This window comes from Hyla sarda, chromosome 3 (genome assembly GCF_029499605.1).
Source record: "Hyla sarda isolate aHylSar1 chromosome 3, aHylSar1.hap1, whole genome shotgun sequence".
Classification (NCBI taxonomy): Eukaryota; Metazoa; Chordata; class Amphibia; order Anura; family Hylidae; genus Hyla; species Hyla sarda.
In genome coordinates, this window is record NC_079191.1 from 348,822,983 (window position 1) to 348,839,161 (window position 16,179).

Consider the following 16,179-nt stretch of genomic DNA (forward strand, 5'->3'; position numbering starts at 1 on the left):
ATACATAACCCCCCCCCCCCCCCAATGAGATCGTATGTTTATCAGCAATCCACAGCAATTGATAAGTGTCTCTCTATGGAAACCCTCTTCAAGTGCTTAGTTCTAAGTGTCAATATAACTGAAATTCGGCATTGTGCTCCATCTTGTGGTTATACTTCTCTACACATACTGTATCATAGAAAAAAAAGGTAAAATACAAAGCTGCACCAATACATTTCTGAAGCAATGTGCATCAATGTACAGTGACCCCCCGACCTACGATGGCCCCGACATACGATCATTTAAGCATACGATGGTCTCTCAGAGGCCATTGCATGTTGAAGGCAGCATCAACATACGATGCTTTTTTATGTCGGGGCCATCGCATAAACGGCTATCCGGCAGCGCAGACTGCTTCAGTTGCCACCGGATATCCATTTACTGTGCCCCGTGTGGTCTGCTGACGATCACTTACCTGTCCTCGGGGCTCCGGCGCGTCCTCTTCGGGATCCCCTGCATCGTCGGTGCTCTTCATCGTCGTCATCACGTTGCTGCGCACGCCGTCCCATCATCCAATAGGAGCAGTGTGCGTAGCGACGTGATGGCGGCGACGGAGAGCGAGGATGCCGGGGAAGCAGAGGCCTTGCCGGAGCGTCGGGGACACCCCGGGGACGCGGCGACAGCGATGAAAGGTGACATCCAGGGCAGCGATGACGAGCGGTGACGGTCCGGAGTGGCGGGGACACGTGAGTATAACCTCCAATACCAGTGGTCTACAACCTGCGGACCTCCAGATGTTGCAAAACTACAACTCCCAGCATGCCCGGACAGCCGTTGGCTGTCCGGGCATGCTGGGTGTTGTAGTTTTGCAACATCTGGAGGTCCTCAGGTTGTAGACCACTGTCCTATACTTCACATTGCACGGATCCCTCAACATATGATGGTTTCAACAAACGATGGTCCATTCGGAACGGATTACCATCGTATGTTGAGGGACCACTGTAATATGTATCAGATCTTGGGGAATAATTGTTTTTATATTGTTTTTATATAAAAGGTTTGATTTTAACAGACACCGGTGCCCATTAAGAAGTACACAGAATAAACTTTTGCTTATTTTAATTTTCTATAACTTGAGGTTCACAAAATATTCTGAAATGTAAGTAAACAATCACATTATATAAGAAATATGTATTGCTCTTTTAAAAATATAAAAATATATATTATTCAATAGTATAGGCATTATTCATCCACTTTACGCTTGTCTTTGTCACTGACTACTCTATTCATGGTCGTATAAACTTATGTTGGCATCATGATGCCACCTCTGAATGGTGGATATTGGCAAGAGTTAACTGGGCTTGCATGGCAGGATACGATCTTCGAGAATTAAATATGAGCTTGCTGAATACTCCAATGATGACTAACACCACTGTCAAAACACAGACTAGGATCATTGTCTCTACTGGAATGAGCTTCTCCCGAGCTGTAAAACAAAAAGCAAAGAATTGTTACTGGAATCATTGTTGATAATCTGGGCACATCTCGTCATTCATGTATCTTCTTCTTAGACATCTTATCCCTTATCCAAAGGATAGGGTATAAGATGTCTGATTGCGGGGCTCCCTCCGCTGGGACCCCCCGCAATCTCATTGCAGCACCCAGCATTCTAAACAGTATGTGACGCTACGCCACGCCACACCCCTCCATTCATGTCTATGGGAGGGGGCATGAGGGCTGGAGTGGCGTGGCAAGTGTGACGTCACATAACCGGAGTAGCCCTTTAAAGGGGTTTCCCATCTGGGCAAGTCGATTTTGTCTTAGAATCCGTCTCAAAATCCCTGATTCTGTGGTGGGGCTGACAACAATTCTAGCTGCCTTCTCATAGCATTAATAGGCACTGTCACTGTAAAAAAAACAACTTTTGACATGTTGTAGACAGGGCCGGATTAACGTAGGGGCGGATGGAGCTGTCGCTCCAGGCCCCTACATGAAAATAGGCCCAGTGGCCTGCACATAGGCCGCCCGGCACCCGCGATAAATATGATAACAGAAAAAGAGGGCCGGCCCTGCTTCTTACTTAGGGCCCTGGGTCACTGCAGGCCGCTGCAGCACTGTTTTCTTTTTATAAATAGTTAGCCTCCGGCCCTTTAAGGTGAGTGCAGGGGCCGTGGCCGCAATGCATCTCTGGGAAGAGAGCAGAGGGACGCTCCTCCCCCTCCCCCCACACTCCTCTGTGTGCAGGCTGCAGCCCTATTGGAGCAGGCAGGTGCTTTGCTTCCTGTTCCATTGCTGACTACAGCACCCGCCCACGCCGAAGGGGAACAGGAAGACTTCCCCTGCCCACCGCTGCGGCCCCCTATACAGCAGGTAATTTTCTGGGAGGAAAAGGTTGAGGGGCAAATTGCTGTTTGGGGGGTCAGTGGGAGTTAAATGGGCAATTTCTTAATGTTTCCTGACCAGGGGGCCTCCAGCAGTTTTAAAAATACAACTCCCAGCATGCCTTTGGCTGTCCAGACATGCTGGGAGTTGTAGTTTTGCAACACTTTATCTATCTATCTCCTATCTATCTATCTATCTATCTCATATCTATCTATCTATCTCATATCTATCTCCTATCTATCTATCTATCTAATTTCTATCTTATATCTCAGTGTTTGCTGACCATGGTGCCTCCAGCTGTTGCAAAACTATAACTCCCAGCATGCCTTTGGCTGCCCAGACATGCTGGGAGTTGTAGTTTTGCAACACTTTATCTATCTATCTCATATCTATCTATCTCATATCTATCTATCTCATATCTATCTATCTCATATCTATCTATCTCATATCTATCTATCTCATATCTCTCTATCTATCTCCTATCTATCTACCTATCTACCTATCTACCTATCTATCTATCTATCTATCTATCTCATATATATATATATATATATATATATATATATATATCATATCTATCAATTTCTCATATCTATCTATCTATCTCCTATCTATCTATCTATCTCAGTGTTTGCTGACCATGGTGCCTCCAGCTGTTGCAAAACTATAACTCCCAGCATGCATTTGGCTTTCCAGGCATGCTGAAAGTTATAGTTTAGCAACAGCTGGAGGCACCCGGGTTAGGAAACACTGATCTATCTATGTATCTAATATCTATATTATATCTGTGTTTCCAATATACCATTGTACCCAGTATACCAGTGTACCCAATATACCAGTGTACCCAATATACCAGTGTACCCAATATACCAGTGTACCCATTATACCAGTGTACCCAGTGATACAGTGTACCCAATATACCAGTGTACCCAATATACCAGTGTACCCAGTGATACAGTGTACCCAATATACCAGTGTACCCAATATACCAGTGTACCCAGTGATACAGTGTACCCAATATACCAGTGTACCCAGTGATACAGTGTACCCAATATACCAGTGTACCCAATATACCAGTGTACCCAGTGATACAGTGTACCCAATATACCAGTGTACCCAATATACCAGTGTACCCAGTGATACAGTGTACCCAATATACCAGTGTACCCAATATACCAGTGTACCCAGTGATACAGTGTACCCAATATACCAGTGTACCCAATATACCAGTGTACCCAATATACCAGTGTACTCAGTGATATAGTGTACTCAATATACCAATGTACCCAATATACCAGTGTACCCAGTGATAGTGTTCCCAATATACCAGTATACCCAATATACCAGTGTACCCAGTGATACAGTGTACCCAATATACCAGTGTACCCAGTGATACAGTGTACCCAGTAATACAATGTACCCAATATACCAGTGTACCCAATATACCAGTGTACCCAGTGATACAGTGTACCCAATATACCAGTGTACCCAATATACCAGTGTACTCAGTGATATAGTGTACCCAATATACCAATGTACCCAATATACCAGTGTACCCAGTGATAGTGTTCCCAATATACCAGTATACCCAATATACCAGTGTACCCAGTGATACAGTGTACCCAATATACCAGTGTACCCAGTGATACAGTGTACTCTCCCCAGGGCACCGGCTGCTCTTCTGCCCCACATAGTGGATAGTCCTGATGGGCAGGGGCATATACTGTCACTGGGGTCCGGGTATATATACTGTTACTGGGGTCCGGGTATATATACTGTCACTGGGGTCCGGGTATATATACTGTCACTGGGGTCCGGGTATATATACTGTCACTGGGGTCCGGGTATATATACTGTCACTGGGGTCCGGGTATATATACTGTCACTGGGGTCCGGGTATATATACTGTCACTGGGGTCCGGGTATATATACTGTCACTGGGGTCCGGGTATATATACTGTCACTGGGGTCCGGGTATATACTGTCACTGGGGTCCGGGTATATACTGTCACTGGGGTCCGGGCATATACTGTCACTGGGGTCCGGGTATATACTGTCACTGGGGTCCGGGTATATTCCTCTTTCCTTCCTCATTAAACTAAAGGGCTCTTGTTTTTCTTGTCCTGTGTTTTCAAATATATTTTTTTTTATAGATAATGTGGAAGTTAGTAGGTGGGGGGGGCCTTGAGTTGTGTAAGGGGCCCCAACATTTCTGATGGCAGCCCTGGTCTTGTATATAATCACTTATATGGTATACAGACCCTGTGTACAGCTGGTAACTTTTGCTATATGGGCACTGTGTGGGGGAATACTAGTCTGTGTATAGTGGTTTTATTCAGTACAGTATGGCGGTATTATCAAGTTATTGTGTGATGTATATAATTCCTCCTTGTATACTGGTATTATTGTGTGATGGTATATATTTCCTCCTTGTATACTGGTATTCTTGGTCATGGAAAATTATCTTACCTACGTTAACTTGTTATATATTTTCTTTTCTTTTATTTTGTGTGTAGGTTGGGGCATTAGGAGGCATTTGGATGGGATAGGGGCATGGCAGAGATGTGGCCATGGGTGGAGCCTCACAGGGGGCCCTTGCTTTATTTGGTCCGAGGGCCCTGAGTGTTGTCAGTCGGCCCCTGCCTGGGTGGTCACATGGGCTGGGTAACCTCCTGACCAGCGTGACTCACGTCACGGTATTGTAGGACTCTCCTCCCCCCTGTCAGAAAGAGGATGGTATGTGCTGCTTTCCTGCCTGGCCCACGCCCATCAAAAAATGTTACTGTGTAACAGCGGCTGAGGTCCCGCCGGCGGTCATTGTTCTCTGCTTCTGAAGTCCCCCAAAAAGGTACCACCACCAGTCATGAACTGACTTGCAATTCAGGTACATAGAAAAGCTAGGTGACAATTTCTCACCTAGATTTTCCATGCTCCTGAATGGCATGCCTGCTTATAAATGCTCAGTTATTATAGGCAGACATGCCATTCAGGAGCATGGAAAACTAGGTGAGAAATTGTCACCTAGCTTTTCTCTGTACCTGAATGGCAATGGTGCTTATCATAGCTCAGCTATTATAGATAGATTTACCTATAACCTTTCTGTCATATCTGTCTATTCTATGGTAAGCAGATATGCCATTCAGGAGCCCAGAAAAGCTAGGTGACAATTTCTCACCTAGCTTTTTCATTCTCCTGAATGGCATATCTGCTTATAATAGCTCAGCTATTTTAGACAGATTTGACTAAAGGCTATAGGCAAATCCTATAATAACTGAGCTATTATAAGCAGATATGCCATTCAGAAGCATGAAAAATCTAAGCGAGAAATTGTCACCCAGCTTTTCTGTGCTCCTTAGTGCCATTTCTGCTTATATTTTAAGCTAATATAGACAGATTTGCCTATAATTAATAGTAGGTTATCCTTATAGGCTATAAGCAGCAATGGCATTCAGGAGCACAGAAAAGCTAGGTGACAAGTTCTCACCTAGCTTTTTTATGCTCCTGAATGGCATATCTACTTATAATAGCACAGCTATTATAGACAGATTGGCCTAGAAGTTATAGACAGGTGTGCTTGACCCCTTCCTGCGAAAAAAAAGTAATAATAAAATTTAATTAACCCTTTCCCTAATAAAAGTTGAATGACCTCCCTTTTCAAATTTTTCAAAGAAACATTTTTTATCCCCCCCCCCAAAAAAAAGTGATATCGCTGCTTATAATGTTGAGTAATCTGCATGGTCAATGGCCCAATTTGGGTATTGTTGTAATCGTATGGACCTACAAAATAAAGCTAATGGGACAGACTTATCAAAACCTGTGTAGAGTAGTGGTGCAGGTGCCCATAGCAACCAATCAGATCACTTCTTTCATTTTTTAAAAAGCCTCTGAAAAATGCGATCTGATCGGTTGCTATGGGCAACTGCACCACTCTTCCTCACAGGTTTTGATAAATCTCCCCCAATGTGGGACTGTTTGCAAAAAGTGCTCTGTGTAGAAAGCCCCCAAAATTGCATTTTTATTCAAGTTTGTCCCACAAATATTTGTTTGTTTGTTTGTCATTGCAAAGTATAATTGGTGACGCAAAAAAACAAGCCCTTATATGAGTCTGTAGGTTGAAAAGTAAGAGTTATGTCTAGAGATGAGCGAATCAGAGCTGACGATCCAGAATTCATTACGAATTTCAGAAAATATACGATTCGCAACGAATGTGAATATCGCTGCGATTCTATTGCGCAAATCGCTTCATTAAACTCTATTTACTGCGGTGCAGGCTCCAGGGCATCTAAAATGGCCGATCCACATGTCAGTATATGGGGCAAGGAATGCTGGGAAGGCAGGAAGAGAAGTAGACATGATGACCCTGAATCACATGCAGGATGTAGCCAGTCACCCCTGTGATGTCACAGCCCTATATAATCGGTAGCCATCTTGCGGACAGTCACTTCATTATATTACACTGCAGAAGGATCATAGGACGCAGAGCCTGTGTGTGTTACAGCAGAGAAAAGCGCAGTCCTCCTAACATCCTCCTAGTAACATCAGATAAAAGAAGCCATCTGATTGGTTGCTGTGGGCAACTCAGCAACCAGCATATTCATCTATCCTGGTAATTTAATGTGCATAACGTGACGGATGCGCTTTATTTGTGTTAAACAAAATTGCTTTGTGTTGCTTTTTCATTTTATATATTTCGATAAAAAGGCCCATCAAAATCTTCAGCACCAGGCCCATGATCCTCTTAATCCGGCCCTGGTTGTAGAGACAGGAAGGACAGCTTACTAAGCGAGGCAAACTTAAAGTGTAAGCCTATGAGACTGTCTCAGTCAGCTACCCCTTTCAACCCACTCAATCTAGCATTTGGTAAAGGTCTGAACACTCAGACCCTGACTAATCAAAATATTTGACATTTTTCGAGAACATGTCAAAACCTTTTTAAAGCAACAGGTAGACTTTTAAAATGCCACACCAAAACTTCTCAACGTCTTATGGTTACTCACATTAGATTTCTACTGACATAAATTGACATTTTAATTTCAATTGATTGATAACTTGACTGTCTGCAGTGTTCTTCAATGGGTACACTCACAGGAAGTTGAATGACAAGTTGCTAGAATATGTCATCATCTTCAGATCAATTATGGCCATAATATACTCAGTGTAAAAGCATTACTGTCACTTAAATGAACTTTTGACATGTTACACAGAGTTGCCAAAACCTAAGATTGGTTAAGGTCTCAGAGCTGAGCCAATCAAGAGAAATGATCCCGCGTGGGTAAGTAGAAAATCCAGACTTTATTAACTCACGGTAAAAGCAGTACAAGCAACCAGCAGATCAGACGCGTTTCCGGCGCATGCGCCCTTCATAGAGGGCTTCAGGACTGAGATGCTGACTGATCTTAAAGGAGTAGTATAATGAAAAGGCAAAAGTCAAAACAAAACAAACATTAACTCACCTTCCTCTGTTCCCCCCGTTGCGCCGCTATAGCTCTTTGGCCCTCCGGTCCGGTCTCCTTCTTTCTTCTGTGCACAGATTGTCACACAGCAGTCAGTGTATAGCAGGACGCAGCGATGTCCCACCTCGGCCAGTGATAGGCTGATCGCAATGTCATGTAAGGAGCCTGGGCCCGTCTTATCCCTGCTGCCCGTGCTCCTTACATGACAGTGCGCTCAGCCTATCACTGGCCAAGGCGGAACATCGCTGCATCCGGAGGACTGTAGAGCTATAGCGGCGCAATGGGGGAAAGGAGGAAGGTGAGTTAATGTTTGTTCTTTTTTTTTGTTTGTTTTTTTGCAGCCCGGGCACAACAGAATGAAGATAATTTTCACTATACTACTCCTTTAACTTTTGATACATTTGTGTGACATGTCATTAGTTAGATTAAATGGCATTAAAGCTCTGAAGCAGACTTGTGAGCAGAAAATAGGAGTGTAAACAACAACCACATAGCCATATGGGGCTAGTCATCAGGATACCGGGCATACCTTTGTTTTTATGTCCATAGTCCTTTCTGGGCTTTTAAGTTTTATTTACATATTAACAAAAAGGCTTTTATTACAGTGCTGGAAATGCCTATGACCATAATAAAGGTATGCAAGAAATATTTACAACCATTTATGTTGTTGCTTTTGGCTTTGTATTTTTTTTTACATGTTCAGCAAATAGTAAGGTTTTATTAGAGGTGCTGGTAATTGTTTCTCTTTTCTAATATACTTGGTGCTTCAATTGCTTGTTTTCATGGTATGGAAACATTATTATTTACATTTGGGGGCCTAAAACTTGCTGTGACCATGTCCAATAAACACATTTCTTTACAAGTAACGGTGCTGTAAAAACTGACCAATCATATTTGATTGCCAGTAAAATCAGGTGATACCAGCCAACCATCTAATGAGTATAGGGGTCTCCCACAGTGGTGTATTTAGGTTTCGTCTTGCCTAAGGTCTTGGGGGGGTTTGAGCTAGTCTGAGGGTGCCACTGTGCTAGTGGCTGCTGCCTCATAGGTGTGGGGCATCACTTCTATGGGAGTCTGAATACGTATAACTTGGTGAATGGTGAAAGCCGCCTCTCCTTTACACATAGGATTTGTGGCAGACTAGGTATTACCACCGCCTTAGGATCATCTGGTGTCAGCCATTGTAAGCTGATGCTCGTGTAGGCTGTGTCTGCCTCCTAGTTGGGTGGTGCTAGGCTGCTGGTGATACTCAGCTTGTTGCGAGTTCTTTCTGTGTGTTAGGGTAAGGTGGCTCTGTCTGGTGGTGGGGCCACCCCTTTCTAGAGAAGAACTGCCCTGCCCTCATCAGACAGCCACCTGAAGTTGGTGATAGCCTCCAAAAAAAAAAAAGGATCCTGTCCCTCCGCTAAAGTGCAGCCCTATGCCTAGGCCTTGTTTGCCTACTTAAAGATACAGGGCTGGTCTCACCAAGCCTCCAGCAACAGATCACATCAGGTAAGAGAGGATTTGGGCAGCTGGATGTCAACATGTCTGTTTCTTTTGTTCTCAGTAAATATAAGGGCTATGTTCCCACGGCAGAATGTCCATGTAGAATTCCGCAGGAATATTTCACACATCCATTCCGCTGCAGCCCACCTATTTCAATGAGATTCTGCTGCACTGTGCACATGGCTGAATTTCCACAGATGTTTCTGCTGCAGAAATCCCAGTTTGGGTGTTTGAGAAAGAATAGACTTGTCTATTCTTTCTGTGGATTCTGCTCAGAAATTCATTGCCGTCTATGAGACACTGCATTTCTGACCAGTCCTAGCTTTAGCTGGATCATTCAAATGTGCGCAATGTCAGCTCGGCCATCTGAACATAGCCTAAGTCCCCACTAGAGATGTCCAGCAGTGGCGTACCCTTCCCTGCCCATTGAAAACTCATGCACACTTGGCCGAGCCTAACATGCATGTAAATGAAGAAATGTTTGGGGAGATAGTTGTCGACCAAAAATGGTTTTTAATTACACAATGGTTAAGCATTATTCATATTAAAGAGGTACTCCGGTGGAAAACAATTTTTTTTTTCATATCAACTGGCTCCAGAAAGTTATACAGATTTGTAAATTACTTCTATATAAAAATCTTAATCCTTCCAGTACTTATTAGCTGCTTTATGCTCCAGAGTAAGTTGTATAGTTCTTTTCTGTCTGACCACAGTGCTCTCTGCTGACACCTCTGTCCATGTCAGGAACTGTCCAGAGAAGGAGCAAATCCCCATTGCAAACCTCTCCTGCTCCAGACAGTTCCTGACATGGACAGAGGTGGCAACAGAGAGCACTGTGGTCAGACAGAAAAGAACTATACAACTTCCTATGAAGCATACAGCAGCTGATAAGTACTGGAAGGATTTATATTTTTTATATAGAAGTAATTTACAAATTTGTTTAACTTTTTGGCACCAGTTGATTTAAAATAAAAAAATATATAAAAAATTCCAGCGGAGTACCCCTTTAAGCCCTGTTATATGCTTTCCATATAACTTGCTTTAATATGAATACCAAAGTGTAATGGAGGTACTCTACCTGAATCAGCCGCTACGTCGTCTGACATCTTCAGTTTGATCGGCCCATAGGTCACAGTATGAGAAGCCGGAAGTTCTCTTCTCTCTCTGGCTGCTCTTCTGTGGTTGGTACAGTTCTAATATAGGTGTAAAAATAATATATTCATGTTCATTCACACCAGATATAGTATCATTTTCTAAATAACTAGCAAGTCATAAGCTATAAAGGCAAAAACTCACTGGCTTGCAGATAGATTCTGTGTTGTGACAAATCTGTACACTGCAGTGCAGGAAGACGTTGTTGTACGCCAAACCCACAAACTTGAACATCTGAATCCTGAACATGGCTTCTGCGCTCATTCCATTAATGATTATTGATAAGGTCTCGTCCAGAAATACATGAGAACAGCTGTTATGAATACATAAAGTTATAGTATATATGAGGTAGTCATAGTATATGAGATAGAGTTTAAAGGGGTACTCCGGCGTTTAGACTTCTTATCCCGTATCCAAAGGATAGGGGATAAGATGCATGATCGCGGGGGTCCCGCCGCTGGGGACCCCCGTGATCTTGCATGCCGCACCCCGCTAAAATCAGTCCCCGGAGCGTGTTCGCTCCGGGTCTGATTACTGTCGATCACGGGGCCGGAGCATTGTGACGTCGCGGCTCTGCCCCCGTGTGACATCACGCCCCGCCACCTCAATGCAAGCCTATGGGACGGGGCGTCACGCCCCGTCCCATAGGCTTGCATTGAGGGGGCGGAGCCATGATGTCACAATCCTCCGGCCCCGTGATCAACAGTAAACAGACCCGGAGCGAATATAACGAGGTGCGGCGTGCAAGATCACAGGAGTCCCCAGCGGGGATAAGGGGATAAGATGTCTAAGCGCCGGAGAACCCCTTTAACATTATCTATGCACGACTCAGTTTGCCTCTAGTGGTCAAAATTCTGTTTTCTGATACAAAGCTTTAACCCCATCCGGTATTCCAATGTATAGGTATATTGAAAGTGCAGTGGGGTAATGTGGCAGGTATAGGCTATGCGGTGGGGTAATATGGTGGGTATAGGCTATATATTACAGCTTGTACTTGCTGGCAGCTGCCAGGATTGGACTTCTGTCTGATCCCTAACGTCCATCCCCATAGATTCAGCAATCAATAGCAACCATGGCATCTAGGGGGGTTAGCCCTGTCTGGGCTTTGATCGTTCTCTAGAAGGGAAATTGTGTGGTGCCATTCAGTTTTCAAGGCATCCCATGCCTTCTGAAGGCCTCCATGGCTGCCATAATAGAGCCTTTATCATAGTAATAGGATATTGGTGATTCAACAGCACAGTGCAATACATATGTATACATAAGTATTGCAGTGTACTGTGCAAGTGGCCATGTGTACAAGTCCTCAAGACAAGATATAGGCAATATTAAACATTAAAATCACCCCCTTTTCAGATTTTTTAAATAAAAAAAAATAAACTACAAAAAAATATATAATAATAATTGGTATTGCTGCATGCTGATATATATGAACTATTCAAATATATTGGTATTTATCTTGCATGATAATCCAATGGATACCCAATGGCAGAATTGCTATTTTCTAATCCCCTTTTCTCCCAAAAAACATGGATTATAAAGCAATTAAAATGTCATATGTAACCCAAAATGCTACCACTCAAACACAGCATTGCACAACTCAGTTGGTGGAACAATTAAAAAGTTATAGGGGTCAGAATATAGTGATGCAAAGCAATAAAAAAAATAAATTAAAAAAAATCTTTTTTTTTTTTTAGTTGTAAAGCATAACAGAAATTATATAAATGTGGTATTGCTGTAATTGTACTGACACACAGAATAAAGTTAAGGTCATTTTAATCTCAAACTAAACACCCTGAAAATAACTTCCCCCACAAATAGCTAAACATGTTTTGGGGGCTCTACATCACATAAATGGTGCCATTAAAGAATTCCATCAAAAAGTACAACTTGTGGCTGAAAAAAAAAGTTATAGCCCCTTAGAAGGTGAGGAGGAAAAATAATTGAACATTGTCTATGTCTCTAAGGGATTGAGCTCCCCCTAGTGGTGGCATCAGGAAACCAGAATATAATTATTCAATTATGCATGGCATAGAAAACGCAGAAGAGCAAGATGTGGCACCTAAAAACAACATGGCATTTAACAATGAATAAGCTTTTAACACTGCTTGCCACAGCATAACTACCTGGACTCAGTTAAACACATAAAATTATAAAATAAAAATCCTTATAAGTCAATTTACTGATATCACAGAATACAAATTTCATTTGGATTGAGTATTTCTTCATTTTAATTTGAGCCTGTAGAAAAAATACCATTGTCCAACATCTGTTGCAAAATCCAAAAAGAGTGGACATATCTTCTTGTTGCGTGACAGCAAGAATCATAATAACAATAATTCAATATATTATTATTGTTAAGCTCACCTGTCCTGGATAAATGTGTACTGCACAGGATGAGTAGGGTCATTTGTTGGAGTGGCCCAACATTTCTCCAATCTTATTATTAAATGACCTGGAATCTGTAAAATAATAGGGTAAAAGTCATACTCCTTCCCTTGTCACTTATGTTATGTCTACATAGAAATGCAAAACACATCTCTCCCAGAAGGGGGCAGCAGATACTTATATTTAGGGACTGTAAGTGACGCCTGATCCATACGTCTCAGCTTTTTTCTATTTGAATTGTTAAGTATAAAAGTAGTTCTTCAACTGGAAACCAAAGAAAAGAATATAACCTACCTTTATGTAATACTTTTAAGTAAAGAACTAAAACATGAATAAATTACCGATTGTAATCTACTCGCTTTACGTGTAGGGTTTAGGGTTCCTACAAATAGACAGAACTTTGTTAATGTAATATGTGTTAACAATTTTTGGCTTTCTTTTGTTTAAGGTTGTCTATAACCTAATTAAAATGATATTCAAGTGACAAGGTATTTTTTTTTTTTTTTTTTTTAAATAGTAATCCATTTTAGGGTATTCCGAGTTATTAATGGGGGTGGGAGACTTCTATGCAAGGATCTTCTTTAAAACCGTTATCCAAGTATATTACTCAATTGTTCTCCAACATGTCACTCTCTAGCTGTTGCAAAACTAGGACTCCCATTGTGCCCTGACAGCCCTTAGTTAGGGAACACTTTCCAAAGACAGCCTATTGATTTTGATGCCAACAATGTAATGCTACATTTCCCCAATGGTGGCGCTGTAGAGCACTGGCTATTACATTCTCACACAGATTACAGCTGATGGCTGGGGTTGCCAGCATGGGGACAACACATGGGCAGCGTATTTTCATTGGAGGCTTCTAAGAAAAATGAATGATAAAAAGCAGACATTCCCTTGTTCACATCACATTTGTGCCCTCTGTGGCACGTCTATGTTGCCGAAAAGTCAAAATGGGATGCCACATAGACAAACACAGGTCCCATTGACATTAATAAACCAAACGTAATCAGCTAGAGACTATGTACTGGTCATTTCCTGCCTGTATAATTATTTGGACTCAAAAGTGGAGCAAACTATGAATCCGAATCCAGGTAAAAACACATATATGTGCAAGAAATTACCCGAACGTCGCCACTAGCTGACTATATTTTAGTCCTTGAAAGGGTTATCTATTATTTTTCTATTCTGCCCAGGCTGCAACAACAAAACTTAAAGGGGTTCTCCGGTGCTAAGACATCTTATCCCCTATTCAAAGGATAGGGGATAAGATGCCTGATCGCGGGAGTCCCGCTGCTGGGGACCCACGGGATCTTGCACGCAGCACCCCGTTTGTAATCAGTCCCCGGAGCATGTTCGTTCCGGTTCTGATTACCGACGACCACAGGGCCGGCGGCGTGTGACATCACGCCTCTGCCCCCGTGTGACGTCAAGCTCCGCCCCTCAATGCAAGCCTACGGGAGAGGGCGTGACAGCTATCACGCCCCCTCCCGTAGGTTTGCATTGAAGGGCGGAGCGTGACGTCACACGGGGGCGGAGGCCTTTGGATAGGGGATAAGATGTCTAAGCACCAGAGAACCCCTTTAACTTACCTTCCGTTGTGCCCCCCAGTGCGCTGATAACAGTCTCCCGTCCATTGGCCCCGGTCTTCTTCTGCATTCTGAGGCCCAATATATCCCACTGCGCTGAGCTTATTGCTGGACGGTGATATGCTTAATGGCAGTGTGATGTAGCAGGCCCAGCCTTCTTCCTGGTACCCAGGCTGTTACATCACACATCACCGTCCGAGGCATGGATGCATGTCTGTGTAAGTGTACATACACATTCCATTTCATGCGCAACGTATGAATGTCACAGATGGCACAATTGCATCCATACAACAGTCCATTTAAAATAAAAGGCAAGATATCATTTTATGCAATTGGCAACAAAATACTTGTTATTTATGTGTGTTTGGGGGAGTATTTTCTGCAAGAAATACATCCATTTCAATGTTGTATTTTTTTATAATTGCTTTAACCCCTTAAGGACTCAGCGTTTTTCAGTTTTTGCATTTTAGTTTTTTCCTCCTTACCTTTTAAAAATAATAACCCTTTTAATTTTCCACCTAAAATTATATTATTATTATATATTATACCTTATTATTTGTGCCACCAATTCTAATTTGCAGTGACATTAGTAGTTTTACCCAAAAATCCACGGTAAAAATGGAAAAAATATATAATTGTGCGACAAAATTGAAGAAAAAACACCATTTTGTAACTTTTGGGGGCTTCTGTTTCTTCGCAGTACATTTTTCGGTAAAAATTACACCTTATAATTATTCTGTAGGTCCATACGGTTAAAATGATACCCTACTTATATAGGTATGATTTTGTCGTACTTCTGGAAAAAATCATAACTACATGCAGGAAAATTTATAGGTTTAAAATTGTCATGTTCTGACCCCTATAACTTTTTTATTTTTCCGCATATGGGGTGGTATGAGGACTAAATTTTTGCGCTGTGATCTGAAGTTTTTATCGGTACCATTTTTGTTTTGATCTGACTTTTTGATCGCTTTTTATTCATTTTTTAATGGTATAAAAAGTGACCAAAAATACGCTATTTTGTACTTTGGAATTTTTTTATGTGTACGCCATTGACCGTGCAGTTTAATTAACAATATATTTGTATAGTTTGGAGATTTACACACATGGCAATACCACATATGCTTATATTTATTTTTAGAGATGAAAGGATACAGCGATCGGCCACTACCATATATCTGCACAGGTATCCCCTCTTTTTTCCGTTTTCTAAACAGCAGCAGGCCCTCTCATGCGGTTCCACTTAGATATCACAAAAGCTCCTGTGCTACAACCTCTCAGAATAGTGCAAACAGTTCATTCGAAGAGAAATGAGAAATAGAGGGAGCACTCACGATTCAGGAGATTTGACAAGTGGTGACTTTATTCCGTGAACGGTGCATGGACAGCTTCAAACCAGCGGGACGCCACGGACCCTTGAACGAACAGGTGAACAGCTGCTTTCACACTGATCAAGCAGTGCTTAGTCAGACCAACCTCTTCCTGCACCTGAGTCCAGGTAAATACACCTCTCGGGCCCACGTCACGAAAGAGGGTGTTACACCTGGACTATTGTATGAATATGATGCGGGCAGTACTTAAGAAAAATTAAGTGGAATATGCCCAAGTCACATCTGAATTGATGAAAGCAAAATTGGAGCTGAAAGTAAGGGTCACGGAAACGCAATTTTCGAGTTTCACCCAAAAGTTGGAACGGAAACTGACCGTACTTCAAGTTACCCTCAAAGATAATAAAAGGGACACATTTTTGAGGG

The 16,179-nt window shown here is 42.4% G+C and overlaps 1 protein-coding gene across 3 annotated transcripts in view; it reads right to left on the reverse strand.

The window, feature by feature from the left end:
* Window positions 1–1,096: 1,096 nt before the first annotated feature.
* The window catches only part of LOC130360811 (pancreatic secretory granule membrane major glycoprotein GP2-like), a 46,905-nt gene continuing 31,822 nt past the window's right edge, over window positions 1,097–16,179 (reverse strand). For all 3 annotated transcript variants that reach the window (XM_056563375.1, XM_056563376.1, XM_056563374.1), the window contains exons 6-9: window positions 12,819–12,913; window positions 10,599–10,767; window positions 10,381–10,495; window positions 1,097–1,465 (exon numbers count right to left, since the gene is read on the reverse strand). In XM_056563375.1, the coding sequence (XP_056419350.1) occupies window positions 1,293–1,465; window positions 10,381–10,495; window positions 10,599–10,767; window positions 12,819–12,913 (552 nt within the window). In that variant the 3' untranslated portion in view covers window positions 1,097–1,292. The remainder of the gene's footprint in view (window positions 1,466–10,380; window positions 10,496–10,598; window positions 10,768–12,818; window positions 12,914–16,179) is intronic.